Source organism: Carcharodon carcharias, chromosome 5 (genome assembly GCF_017639515.1).
Source record: "Carcharodon carcharias isolate sCarCar2 chromosome 5, sCarCar2.pri, whole genome shotgun sequence".
In the NCBI taxonomy this organism is placed as follows: Eukaryota; Metazoa; Chordata; class Chondrichthyes; order Lamniformes; family Lamnidae; genus Carcharodon; species Carcharodon carcharias.
The window spans coordinates 5029958-5044444 of record NC_054471.1 but is presented as its reverse complement, the minus strand read 5'-3'; the positions used below and the strand labels follow the sequence as shown (position 1 = coordinate 5044444).

Below are 14487 nucleotides of genomic sequence, written 5' to 3'. Positions count from 1 at the left end.
GTGGGTAGAGTCAGTGATAGGGGGAGAGTTTACATGGGGATGTGGGAGGTGATTAAATGGGTGGGTAGAGTCAGTGATGGGGAGGGTGTACATGGGCCTGTTGGAGGGGATTAAATGGGTGGGTAGAGTCAGTGATAGGGGAGAGTGTACATGGGGCTGTGGGAGGGGATTAAATGGGTGGGTAGAGTCAGTGATAGGGGAGAGTGTACATGGGGCTGTGGGAGGGGATTAAATGGGTGGGTAGAGTCATTGATAGGGGAGAGTGTAGATGGGGATGTGGGAGGGGATTAAATGGGTGGGTAGAGTCAGTGATAGGGGAGAGTGTAGGTGGGGATGTGTGAGGGGATTAAATGGGTGGGTAGAGTCAGTGATAGGGGAGAGTGTAGATGAGGATGTGGGAGGGGATTAAATGGGTGGGTAGAGTCAGTGATAGGGGAGAGTGTAGATGAGGATGTGGGAGGGGATTAAATGCGTGGGTAGAGTCAGTGATAGGGGGCAAGTGTACATGGGGATGTGGGAGGGGATTAAATGAATGGGTAGAGTCAGTGATAGGGGAGAGTCTAGATGGGGCTATGGGAGGGGATTCAGTGGGTGGGTAGAGCCTTTGCTAGGGGAGAGTGTACATGGGGCTGTGGGGGTGGTTTAGTTTGTTGGTAAATGGTGTTCTCAGTCCTGGCTTCTGTGTGTTGTGGTTTAAATACAATTCATTTTTGGCAGCTCATTCTGTTTTTTTAGTGGACTCTGATGATGCGACTTTGTGTAATGTCGGTATCTTGTCTCCGACACCAACCCCCAGCAGCACGGCTTACACAAAAGATATCAATGCCACGCCACCACCTTCCCCTTCTGTCTCAGGAGTCCTCTCTGGAGCTTGGTAAGGCTTAACAGAATCCATTGTATACAGAGGATGTAATAAATAAAATAAACAAAAATAAAAATACCTAGAAAAACTCAGCAGGTCTGACAGCATCTGCAGAGAGGAACACAGTTAACGTTTCAAGTCCGTATGACTCTTCAACAGAACTAAGTAGAAATAGGAGAGGTGAAATATAATCTGGTTTAAGGGGGTGGGACAAGTAGAGCTGGATCGAGGGCCAGTGATAGGTGGAGATAACCAAAAGATGTCACAGACAAAAGGACAAAGAGGTGTTGAAGGTGGTGATATTATCTAAGGAATGTGCTAATTAAGGGTAGAAAGCAGGACAAGCAAGGTACAGATAGCCCTAGTGGGGGTGGGGTGGGGTGAAGGGATCGAAAAAAGCTAAAAGGTAGAGATAAAACAATGGATGGAAATACATTTAAAAATAATGGAAATAGGTGGGAAATGAAAAATCTATATAAATTATTGGAAAAAAGGGGGGGGGGGATCAGAGATGGGGTGGGGATGGAGGAGAGAGTTCATGATCTAAAGTTGTTGAATTCAATATTCAGTCCGGAAGGCTGTAAAGTGCCTAGTCGGAAGATGAGGTGTTGTTCCTCCAGTTTGCGTTGGGCTTCACTGGACCAATGCAGCAGGCCAAGGACAGTCTACTCTCGATCATCAGTAAAGTAATGGAAGAGGTCATCAACAATGCTATCAAGTGGCACTTGCTTAGCAATAACCTGCTCACTGATGCCCAGTTTGGGTTCTGCCAGGGTCACTCAATTCCTGACCTCATTGCAGCCTTGGTTCAAACATGGACAAAAGAGCTGAATTCCAGAGGTGAGGTGAGAGTGACTGCCCTTGACATCAATGCAGTATTTGACCGAGTGTGGCATCAAGAAGTTCTAGCAAAACTGGAGTCAAGGGGAATCAGGCGGTTGGAGACATACCTAGCACAAAGGAAGATTGTTGTGATTGTGAGCGACAGGAGAACACTGGGACAGTCAGTCAGCAGCACCTAGAGGAGAGTGTGAGAGGAGGACCCTGGGGCAGGCAGTCAGCAGCACCTAGAGGAGAGAGTGTGAGAGGAGGACACTGGGACAGTCAGTCAGCAGAACCTAGAGGAGAGAGTGTGAGAGGAGGACCCTGGGACAGTCAGTCAGCAGCACCTAGAGGAGAGAGTGTGAGAGGAGGGCCCTGGGACTGGCAGTCAGCAGCACCTAGAGGAGAGAGTGTGAGAGGAGGACACTGGGACTGGCAGTCAGCAGCATCTAACATCACAGGAGAAACTCAAGTTCATTGGTTGATGGGAAACTGCTGTTAGGAAGCGCCATTAAATAGCTGAGAATTTAAAAAATACACTGGGCAGAATTTTATGGCCCTGTTTCGGTGGGGACAGGACCGTAAATTATGGCCAGACATTCTAAATCTCATTGGCTTCGGCGGGAATGTAAAATCCCACTGCCATAACATTTCACCCACTATTTTTAAAAGAAGGTGCTACTTACATTTCACTTAAAAGCACAAGCAGGAAACCCAAGTAATAGGAAAATAAAGTTAAGTCAAGGCTACATAAAATAAAGTTGCATAGGATGGTAAATTGTCTCCCTGGTGCCAGGGTCACTGAGCGGCTGCAGAACATTCTTCTGGGGAATGTGATCAGCCAGAGGTCGTGGTTCTCATTGATACCAATGACTTAGGCAAGGGAGGGAATACAGTCTGGGAGCTAGGAAGGAGATTGAAAAGCAGGACCTCTAAAGCAGTATTCTCAGGATTACTCCCAATCCCACGTGCAAGTGAGTATAGAAATAAGAGAATAGAGCAAACAGACACAAGGCTGGAAAACTGGTGGAGGAGGGAGGACATCAGATTTCTGAGGCATCGGGACTGGTTCTGGGGAAGGTCTGCACATGAACAAGACTGGGATGAATATCCTCGCAGGGAGATTTGCTCGTGCTGTTGTGGGGGGTTCAGATTAGATTGGCAGGGGGATGAGATCCCAAGGACAAATTGAGAGCTGGGAACAGGCCATGGAGAATTAGTGAGTGACTGGGAAAGACAGAAACAGCACAGGTTAAAAAGTGTACAGCACAGGAATTTGGCAGTGTTAAAAGTTACATATGTAAATGCAACGAGCACAGTAAATAATGCCGATGTACTGAGGACACAGTTAGACACATAGCAACATGATATCATTGCTATAACGGAAACTTGGCTTAAAGAGGGGCAAAAAAATGATTTGGATTGGGGGAAAGTGGATTTTTGTAAAATAAGGCAGGATCTGGCCAAGGTAGACCGGTAACAGATACTTGTGGGGTAATCTACAGAGGAACAGTGGGGGGTGTTCAAAAAGGAAATGGGGAGGGTACAGGCTCAGCATGTTCCCTCTAGGGTGATAGGAAGGAGTAACAAGCCCAGAGAACCATGGATGGCCAGGGATATTCAGGATACGATGAGAAGGAAAAGAGAGGCTTTTAGCAGCTACAAGGGGAGCAAATCAGCGGAGGCATTAGTGGAGTACAGACAGTGCAGGGTGAAGCTTAAGAAAGCAATTCAGAGAGCAAAGAGGGGATATGAGAAAGCTCTGGCTGGTAAAAGTAGGAAAAATCTCAAGATATTCTATAAGTATATCAATGGGAAGAGGATAACCAGGGAAAGAGTAGGGCCCATAAGGGACCAAGGGGGAAATCTATGGGTGGAGCCAGAGGACATCGCTAGAGTGTTGAACGAATACTTCACATCCGTCTTCACCCAAGAGAATGAGGATGAAGGTGTGGAACTCGGGGAGAGAGACTGTGACGTTCTTGAGCAAATTGATATAGGGAGTGACAAGGTATTGGAGGTGTTGGCAGGCTTAAAAGTGGACAAATATCCAGGTCCGGATGACTTGTGTCCCGGACTGCTGAGGGAGGCAAGGGAGGAGATCACAGGGGCTCTGACCCAAATTTTTAATTCCTCCCTGGCCACGGGGGAGGTGCCAGAGGACTGGAGAACAGCTAATGTGGTTCTGCTATTTAAGAAGGGTTGTGGAGATAAGCCAGGGAACTACAGGCCAGTGAGTCTCACGTCAGTGGTAGGGAAGCTGTTGGAGAAAATTCTGAAGGAGAGAATCTATCTCCACTTGGAGAGGCAAGGTTTGATCAGGGATAGTCAGCATGGCTTTGTCAGAGGGAGGTCATGCCTAACAAATGTGATTGAATTTTTTGAGGAGGTGATCAGGTGTGTAGATGAGGGTAGTGCAGTTGATGTAGTTTATATGGATTTCAGCAAAGTCTTTGACAAGGTCCCACATGGGAGACTTATAAAGAAGGCAAATGCACATGGGATACAGGGTAATTTGATAAGGTGGATTCAAAATTGGCTTAGTTGTAGGAGACAGAGGGTGATGACAGAAGGATGCTTTAGTGACTGGAAGCCAGTATCCAGTGGCGTACCACAGGGATATGTGCTGGGTCCCCTATTATTTATCATTTATATAAACGACATAGATGACTATGTGGGGGGTAGGATTAGTAAGTTTGCGGATGACACAAAGATTGGCTGGGTGGTTAACAGTGAGGTTGAGTGTCTTGGGCTACAGGAAGATATAGACGGGATGGTCAAATGGGTAGATAAGTGGCAGATGGAATTTAACCCTGAAAAGTGTGAGGTGATACACTTTGGAAGGAGTAATTTGACAAGGAAGTATTCAATGAACAGCATGACACTAGGAAGTTCTGAGGAACAAAGGGACTTTGGCGTGTGTGTCCATAGATCTCTGAAGGCGGAGGGGCATGTTAGTGGGGTGGTGAAAAAGGCATATGGGACACTTGCCTTTATCAATCGAGGCATAGATTACAAAAGTAGGGAGGTCATGTTGGGGTTGTATAGAACCTTGGTGAGGCCACAGCTGGAGTACTGTGTGCAGTTCTGGTCGCCACATTATAGGAAGGATGTGATTGTACTGGAGGGGGTGCAGAGGAGATTCACCAGGATGTCGCCTGGGATGAAACATTTAAGTTATGAAGAGAGGTTGGATAGACTTGGGTTGTTTTTGTTGGAGCAGAGAAGACTGAGGGGTGACCTGATCGAGGTGTACAAGATTATGAGGGGCATGGACAGGGTGGATAGGGAGCAGCTGTTCCCCTTAGTTGAAGGGTCAGTCACAAGGGGACATAAGTTCAAGGTGAGGGGCAGGAGGTTTAGGGGGGATGTGAGGAAAGACTTTTTTCCCCAGAGGGTGGTGAGGGTCTGGAATGCGCTGCCTGGGAGGGTGGTGGAGGCGGGTTGCCTCACATCCTTTAAAAAGTACCTGGATGAGCACTTGGCACATCATAACATTCAAGGCTATGGGCCAAGTGCTGGTAAATGGGATTAGGTAGGTAGGTCAGCTGTTTCTCACGTGTCAGTGCAGACTCGATGGGCCGAAGGGCCTCTTCTGCACTGTGTGATTCTGTGAAAAATGGAAGCTTGACATCCCTGGATAAAGAGTTTTCAGGCAGGAAAGAGAGGGGGATAAAAAAGGTGGGGGTGTAGCATTATTGGGTAAAGAATCAGTTACAGCTGTGAGGAGGGATGATATACTGAATGAAGCATTAAATGAGGCCACATGGGTTGTGCTCAGAAATAAAAAAGGGGCAACCATACTGTTAGGAGTGTACTATAGACCCCCAAAAAGTGCAAGGGAGTTAGAAGGGAAAATATGTAGACAGATTTCTGAGTGCAAAAACAATAAGGCAATAATCGTTCAGGACTTCAACTACCCTGATATCAATTGGGATATGAACAGTATGAAAGGCACAGAGGGGGCAAAATTCTTGAACTGCATTCAAGAGAACTTTTTTAGCCAGCACGTAACAAGCCCAACGAGAGGGGGAGCTATTCTAGATTTAGTCTTAGGAAATGAAGCTGGGCAAGTGGATGAAGTGGCTGTGGGGGACCAGTTTGGAGATAGTGACCATAATACAGTTAGATTTAGCATCATTATAGATATGGAAAAAGATGGAACACGAGTAAAATTTCTAACCTGGAGGAAGATGAATTTTACAAAGCTGAGAGGTGAGCTGGCGAGAGTGGTCTGGATACAGCGATTAGAAGGAGAAACTGTTTCAAATCAGTGGGAGGCATTCAAAGGCGAGATTCCACGGGCACAATGTAGACATGTCCCCACAAAGAAAAAGGGTGGAACTGCCAATTCCAAAGCTCCCTGGTTATCCAGAAGCATATAGGTCAAGATACAGCAGAAAAAGAAAGCTTCTAACAGTCACAAAAGACTTAACACTGTAGAAAGCCTAGAGGAGTATAGAAAGTACAGGGGTGAAGTAGAAAATGAAATTAGGAAAGCAAAGAGAGGATATGAAAAAATATTGGCAGGTAAAATCAAAGAAAATCCTAAGATGTTTTACCAGTACATTAAGAGCAAGAAAATAACTAAGGAAGAGGTAGGGCCTGTCAGAGATGCACAGGGTAACTTGTGGGCTGATGCTGTAGGTGTGGGCAGGGTTCTCAATGAGCACTTAGTCCCCATCTTCACTAAGGAGAGGGATGATGCAGACATTCAAGTTAAAGAGGAGGAGTGTGAAATATTAGATACAATAAGCATAGTGAGAGAGGAAATACTGGAGTGACTGGCATCCTTGAAGATGTCCCCAGGGCCGGATGGATTGTATCCCAGGCTGTTAAAGGAAGCCAGGGAGGAAATAGCAAATGCTCTGAGGATCATTTTCCAATCCTCACTCGAGAGAGGCGAGATCCCAAAGGATTGGAGGTCTGCAAACCTTGTGCCATTATTTAAAAAGGCTGCGAGGGATAGGCCAGAAAATTATAGGCCGGTCAGTCTGACTTCGGTAGTGAGCAAATTATTGGAAACAATTCTGAGAGACAGGATAAACTGTCACTTAGGAAGGCACAGATTGATCAGGGAGAGACAGCATGGTTTTGTTAGGGGAAGATTGTGTCTTACTAACTTCATAGAATTTTTTGAGGAAGTAATAAGGAGGATTGGTGAGGGTAGTGTGGTGGATGTTGTCTACATGGATTTGAGGAAGGCATTTGACAAGGTCCCACATGGCAGACTGGTCAGGAGAGTGAGACCATGGGATATAGGGGAAGATGACAGGTTGGATCCAAAATTGGCTCAGTGACAGGAAACAAAGCATAATGGTTGATGGCTGTTCTTGCGAATGAACAACGGTTTCCAGTGGTGTTCTGCAGGGCTCAGTGTTGGGGCCCTTGCTGTTTGTTGTATATATTAATGATTTAGACTTAACTGTGATTGGGAAATTTGGAGACGATTCAAAAATTGGCCATGTGGTTGATAGTGAAGAAGGTAGCTGCCAACTCCAGAATTATATCAGTGGAGTGGGCGGAGAAATGGCTAAATGGAATTCAATCCGGAAAAGTGTGAGGTAATGCGCTTGAGGAGGGAAATCAAAGCAAGGGAATACTTAATAAATGGGACGTGAGAGACCTTGGAATGCATGTCCACAGGTCCTTGAAGGTAGCAGGATAGGTGGACAAGGTGGTCAATAAAGCATATGGAATGCTTCCCTTTATTGGGCGAGGTATTGAATGCAAAAGCAGGGATGTAATGATGGAACTGTATAAAACTCTGGTTAGGCCACAGCTGGAATTTTGTGTACAGTTCTGGCCACCACACTACAGGAAGGACATCATTGCTCTGGAGAGAGTACAGAGGAGATTTACAAGAATGTTACCAGGGCTTGAAAATTGCAGCCAAGAGGAGAGATGGGATAGGCTGGGGTTATTTTCCTTAGAACAAAGGAGGCTGGGGGTGGGTGACCTGATTGAGGCGTACAGAGTTATGAGGGGCCTAGATAAGGTAGACAGGGAAGACTTATTTCCCCGAGCTGAGGGGTCAGTTAGCAGGGGGCAGAGATTGAAGGTGATTGGTAGAAGGATTAGAGGGGACATGAGGAAAAACCTTTTCACCCAGAGGGTGGTGGGCGTCTGGAATTCACTATCTAAGTTGGTGGTTGAGGCTGAAATGCTGAACTCATTTAAAAGGTACCTGGATCTACACCTGAATTGCTGTAACCTGCAAGGCTACGGAGCAGGTGATGCAAAGTGAGATTAAAATGAACGTCCAGTTGCTTTTTTCTCTTTTTGGCTGGTGCAGATGCGATGGGCTGAATGGCCTCTTTCTCCACCTTACCTTGTCTGTGGTTCCAGGAGGACATAACCTTAACATTGAGAGCTGAGTTGTCCAGGGGTGCTGTCAGAAAGCAATTTGTCACTCAAAAGGCAGTAGGGATCTGGATCTCTCTCCCCCAGAAGGCTGGAGGTACTAGGGGTGAATTGGAACTTTCCAGACTGAGGGTGATTGATGTTTGTTACTAGCATTGCAGAATCACCTGACAGAAAATGGGCACCAGCCAGCAATGGCCAGTATGGTGGGAGGTGGAGGTGGAGGTGTAGTAGCATTGTCACTGAATTAGTATTTCTGGGGACCTGGGTTCAAATCCCATCAAAGTAGGTAGTGAAATTCGAACACAATTAAAGTCTGGAATGAAAAGTCTGATAATGACTATGAAACTATTAGATAGGATTAGATCCAAGAAATAGGCTTACAAAATGGCCAGAAAAAAACAACAGACCTGAGGATTGGAAGCAAAGGAGGACCAAGGGATTGATCAAGAAGGGGAAAATAGAGTACGAGAGTAAGCTTGCGGGGAACATAAAAACTGACTGTAAAAGTTTCTATAGGTATGTGAATAGGAAAAGATTGATGAAGACAAATTAGGTCCCTTACAGTCAGAAACAGGGGAATTTATAATGGGGAACAAATAAATGGCTGACCAACTAAATACATACTTTGGTTCTGTCTTCACAAAGGAAGATACTAATAACATACCAGAAATGTTGGGAAACACAGGGTTCAGTGAGAGGGAGGAACGGAAAGAAATCAGTATTAGTTGGGAAAGGGTGTTGGGGAAATTGATGGGATTGAAGGCCGATAAATCCCCAGGGCCTGATAATCTACATCCCAGAGTGCTTAAGGAAGTGGCCCTAGAAATAGTGGATGCATTGGTGGTCATCTTCTGAGATTCTATAGAGTCTGGAACAGTTCCTACAGATTGGAGGATAGCTAATGTAACCCCACTATTTAAAAAGGGAGGTAAAGAGAAAACAGGGAATTATAGACCAGTCAGCCTGACGTTGGTAGTGGGGAAAATTCTAGAGTCCGTTATAAAAGATTTAATAGCTGAGCACGTGGAAAACAGTGGCAGAATCGGACAGAGTCAGCTTGGATTTACGAAAGGGAAATCATGCTTGACAAATGAACTGGAATTTTTTGAGGATGTAACTGGTAGAGTTGATGAGGGAGATCCAGTGGATGTGGTTTGTTTGGACTTTCAGAAGGCTTTCGACAAAGTCCCACATAAGAGATTAACGTGTAAAGTTAAAGCGCATGGAATTGGGGGTAATGTATTGAGATGGATAGAAAACTGGTTGGCAGACAGGAAACAAAGAGTAGGAATAAACGGGTCTTTTTCCAAATGGCAAGCAGTGACTAGTTGGGTACTGCAGGGATTGGTGCTGGGACCCCAGATATTCACAATATATATTAATGAGTTAGGTGAGGGATCTAAATGTAATATCTCCAAATTTGCAGATGACACAAAGCTGGGTGGGAGGGTGAGCTGTGAGGAGGATGCAGAGATGCTTCAATGTGATTTGGACAAGCTGAGTAAGTGGGCAAATGCATGGCAGATGCAGTATAATGTGGATAAATGTGAGGTTATCCATTTTGGTAGCAAAAACAGGAAGGCAGATTATTATCTGAATGGCTATAAATTGAGAGAGGGGAATGTAGAACAAGACCTGGGTGTCCTTGTACACCAGTCGCTGAAGGTGAACATGCAGGTGCAGCAGGTGGTAAAGAAGGCAAATGGTATGTTGGCCTTCATAGCGAGAGGATTCGAGTACAGGAACAGGGATGTCTTGCTGCAATTGTACAGGACCTTGGTGAGACCACACCTGGAATATTGTGTGCAGTTTTGGTCTCCTTATCTGAGGAAGGATGTTCTTGCTATAGAGAGAGTGCAGTGAAGGTTTACCGACTGATTCCTGGGATGGCGGGACTGACATATGAGGAGAGATTGATTTGATTAGGATTATATTCACTGGAGTTCAGAAGAATGTGGGGGCATCTCATAGAAACCTATAAAATTCTAACAGGACTAGACAGGGTAGATGCAGCAAGGATGTTCCCGATGGTGGGGGAGTCCAGAACCAGGGGTCACTGTCTGAGGATACTGGGTAGACCATTTAGGACTGAGATGAGGAGAAATTTCTTCACCCAGAGAGTGGAGAGCCTGTGGGATTCGCTACCACAGAAAGTAGTTGAGGCCAAAACATTGTATGTTTTCAAGAAGGAGTTAGATATAGCTCTTGGGGTGAGAGGGATCAAAGGGTATGGGGAGAAAGCGGGAGCAGGATATTGAGTTGGATGATCAGCCATGATCATAATGAATGGGGGAGCAGGCTCGAAGGGCTGAATGGCCTACTGCTCCTCGTTTCTATGTTTCTATGTCCTTGTCTACCAGCTCAGACAGCAGGGCAGGGCTTGGCAGGCCTGAATATATCACCTGTTTGTGACTGAGTAAATTGTCTATCAGAATCAACACTATGACTCTTACTGAATCTGTTTCCTTCATTCCATGCCCTGGTCCTTTTGGCCAGCTCCCCTGGGAGCGGAGCAGAGGTGATGGGACTGCAGGTCGATTATTGGACAACACAACTTCCGGACAAGAAAAGGGATGGTGAGAAACGGGACATTGGCAACAAGAACACCTTGAAGAGCAATTTCCGGTCGCTCCAAGTGACTCGCCTACCTAACGGTGGTGAGATGGTGCCACCAGCCACCATGCTGATGACTGTGGTAACCAAAGAGAAGAATAAGAAAGGTGAGAGTAGAGTGAGCCTGATAGCAGTCCAGTTTCAGTAGGTTGCTTGTGCGAGGGAGAGAGAGAGAGTGAGACAGTACTGGGATAAAAACAAAAAAACTGCGGATGCTGGAAATCCAAAACAAGAACAAAAACAGAATTACCTGGAAAAACTCAGCAGGTCTGGCAGCATCGGCGGAGAAGAAAAGAGTTGACGTTTCGAGTCCTCATGACCCTTCAACAGAACTAGTTCTGTCATGAGTCATGAGGACTCGAAACGTCAACTCTTTTCTTCTCCGCCGATGCTGCCAGACCTGCTGAGTTTTTCCAGGTAATTCTGTTTTTGTTTTTGTTTGAGACAGTACTGCATGGGCTAAGATATTTAACACACCTTGACCACACTCAGGTTGTCAGAGCTGATTTAGGTGAGGGAGTGGGCACGCTTTGTGTTCCTGAATGACCAGGTCAAACCCACCACCAGCACTCGGATATCTGTCTGTACTGTGTGTCTCAGCTCAAACCTCAGAGAAACACCAGTCTGATGTTTCCACATCCTACCCCAGACGCTGCTCAGTTAGGCTTTTTGGCCCAATAGATTTAAGCTGCACCTGGCCAGGTGACAGAGGCTATCTAAATTCTTTCTGCCTCAGTTGGGGTCCAGAGGGTGAAGGGCCAGTCTGACCCACTGCCTCATTCAGGTCTCCCTCTTGTGTGAAAAGGTCTCCCACTTTTTAGGGTCATCTGCACAATCAGTGAATTGATTGTCCCACCAGTTTGACCATGGCTTCCTCAGAATCAGAAGGTTATGGGCCCAGGTCCCACTCCAGAGATTCAGCACAAGGATCTTGGCTGGCACTGCAGGGGAGTACTTAGATTTAGGGAGGGAATTTCAGAGCTTAGGGTCCAGGCAGCTGAAGGCATGGCCACTGATGGTGGAGTGATTAACATTAGGGATGGTTAAGAGACCAGAATTGTATCTCTCTAGGCACAGCTCAGGCTTGGAGACTCAGGGCTAGATCTGTACAGCTGGGTACAGTTCACAGTTCAATGCAGTGCAGAATGCAAACTTTACACATCCCAGCAATGTCCATCAAGCTGAAATCCTGGCCTGTTGTCTAAAGCAAATCAGAGGTTAAACCCAGGCACTGCTTTCTCAGCTAAACTTAAACAATCCCGTGGGAGTATTTTGAAGAGTGGGGCAGTTCTCCTGGGACCAGTATTTATTTCTCAATCAACATCACAAAAGGAGATTATCCGGTCGTTGTTCTTTGTGGAAGCTCGCTGTGTGCAAATTGGCTGCTGCGTTTCCTACCTTACAACAGTGATTGACCCTCATTGACGGCCAACGTTTTGGGACATCCTGAGGTGGTGAAGGGTGACAGACAGGCCAATTGGCCAGGTGGGCTTTGCATTTTTGATGAAACTTTATCCAAGGGTGGGATGAAATCTCTGTTAGGATTTAAAATAAAAAGAAATATCTGGGGACTGTTTTTTAATGAGGTATGACTTCAGGTGCTCGACTGTGCTGCACTTTTATCGTCTCCTTTACTCTGTGGAGGTCTGCAGCTCCTTGAGGCAGCTGTTTGCCTTCAGGGAGCTCTCTCTCTCGAGGCTCATCAGCACCCTCAGTGATGTCGGCGCCCACCCTCCTCCCACCCCCAACGCCAGGGCTGAGCCTTTCTCCAGGCGTGTCTCATGCTGGCTGACTGTTAATGAGGTCACAGTCGGAGGCTGATCGCAGGCACAAGAGCATTTCACATCCACTTCTGGGCCCAACAAGAGCAAAATTCAGGTCAGAGAGGTGCAAAACACTCAGTGAGTGCTGTGTGTGACTGTTGTTTCTCCCTCTTTCCAGTGATGTTTTTAAGTAAGAAACCAAGGGAGAAAGAGCTGGACTCTAAGAGCCAAGTGATCGAGGGAATCAGCAGGTTAATCTGTACTGCCAAACACCAGCAGACCATGCTCAAAGGTAAGAAACTATCTGACAACCCCCAACTAAAAATAGCACAGTGCCGAGGGCAAAGGGCACTGTGAAGCAAAACCAGTGGAACCTCTGTAACTTAGCTTGAAGACTGTGTCCAGTACTGGTCAGACCCACCGTGAACACTGTGTCCAGTGCTGGTCAGACCCACCATGAACACTGTGTCCAGTGCTGGTCAGAGCCACCGTGAACACTGTGTCCAGTGCTGGTCAGACCCACCGTGAACACTGTGTCCAGTGCTGGTCAGACCCACCGTGAACACTGTGTCCAGTGCTGGTCAGACCCACCGTGAACACTGTGTCCAGTGCTGGTCAGACCCACCGTGAACACTGTGTCCAGTGCTGGTCAGAGCCACCGTGAACACTGTGTCCAGTGCTGGTCAGAGCCACCGTGAACACTGTGTCCAGTGCTGGTCAGAGCCAGTGTGAACAGTGTGTCCAGTACTGGTCAGACCCACCGTGAACACTGTGTCCAGTGCTGGTCAGACCCACCGTGAACACTGTGTCCAGTGCTGGTCAGACCCACCGTGAACACTGTGTCCAGTGCTGGTCAGAGCCACCGTGAACACTGTGTCCAGTGCTGGTCAGAGCCACCGTGAACACTGTGTCCAGTGCTGGTCAGAGCCACCGTGAACACTGTGTCCAGTGCTGGTCAGAGCCACCGTGAACACTGTGTCCAGTGCTGGTCAGAGCCACCGTGAACACTGTGTCCAGTGCTGGTCAGAGCCACCGTGAACACTGTGTCCAGTGCTGGTCAGACCCACCGTGAACACTGTGTCCAGTGCTGGTCAGAGCCACCGTGAACACTGTGTCTAGTGCTGGTCAGAGCCACCGTGAACACTGTGTCCAGTGCTGGTCAGAGCCAGCATGAACACTGTGTCCAGTGCTGGTCAGAGCCAGCGTGAACACTGTGTCCAGTGCTGGTCAGAGCCAGTGTGAACACTGTGTCCAGTGCTGGTCAGAGCCAGCATGAACAGTGTCCAGTGCTGGTCAGAGCCAGCGTGAACAGTGTCCAGTGCTGGTCAGAGCCAGCGTGAACACTGTGTCCAGTGCTGGTCAGAGCCAGCGTGAACACTGTATCCAGTGCTGGTCAGACCCCCAGCGTGAACACTGTATCCAGTGCTGGTCAGAGCCAGCGTGAACACTGTACCCAGTGCTGGTCAGACCCCCAGCGTGAACACTGTGTCCAGTGCTGGTCAGAGCCAGCGTGAACACTGTGTCCAGTGCTGGTCAGAGCCAGCGTGAACACTGTGTCCAGTGCTGGTCAGACCCCCAGCGTGAACACTGTGTCCAGTGCTGGTCAGAGCCAGCGTGAACACTGTATCCAGTGCTGGTCAGACCCCCAGCGTGAACACTGTGTCCAGTGCTGGTCAGACCCAGCGTGAACACTGTGTCCAGTGCTGGTCAGACCCAGCGTGAACACTGTGTCCTGTGCTGGTCAGACCCAGCGTGAACACTGTGTCCAGTGCTGGTCAGACCCAGCGTGAACACCGTGTCCAGTGCTGGTCAGACCCAGCGTGAACACCGTGTCCAGTGCTGGTCAGACCCAGCGTGAACACCGTGTCCAGTGCTGGTCAGACCCAGCGTGAACACCGTGTCCAGTGCTGGTCAGACCCAGCGTGAACACCGTGTCCAGTGCTGGTCAGAGCCACCGTGAACACCGTGTCCAGTACTGGACAGGGCCACCGTGAACACTGTATCCAGTGCTGGTCAGAGCCAGCGTGAACACCATGTCCAGTGCTGGTCAGAGCCAGCGTG

General features: G+C 47.7%; 1 protein-coding gene across 1 annotated transcript in view; it reads left to right on the top strand.

Annotated features, from left to right (window-relative positions):
• LOC121278340 (phosphofurin acidic cluster sorting protein 1-like) overlaps positions 1–14487 on the top strand; it is a 765476-nt gene that overhangs the window by 739116 nt on the left and 11873 nt on the right. The window contains 3 exon segments of the mRNA XM_041188648.1: positions 736–874; positions 10547–10770; positions 12605–12718. Coding sequence (XP_041044582.1) covers positions 736–874; positions 10547–10770; positions 12605–12718 — 477 coding nt within the window.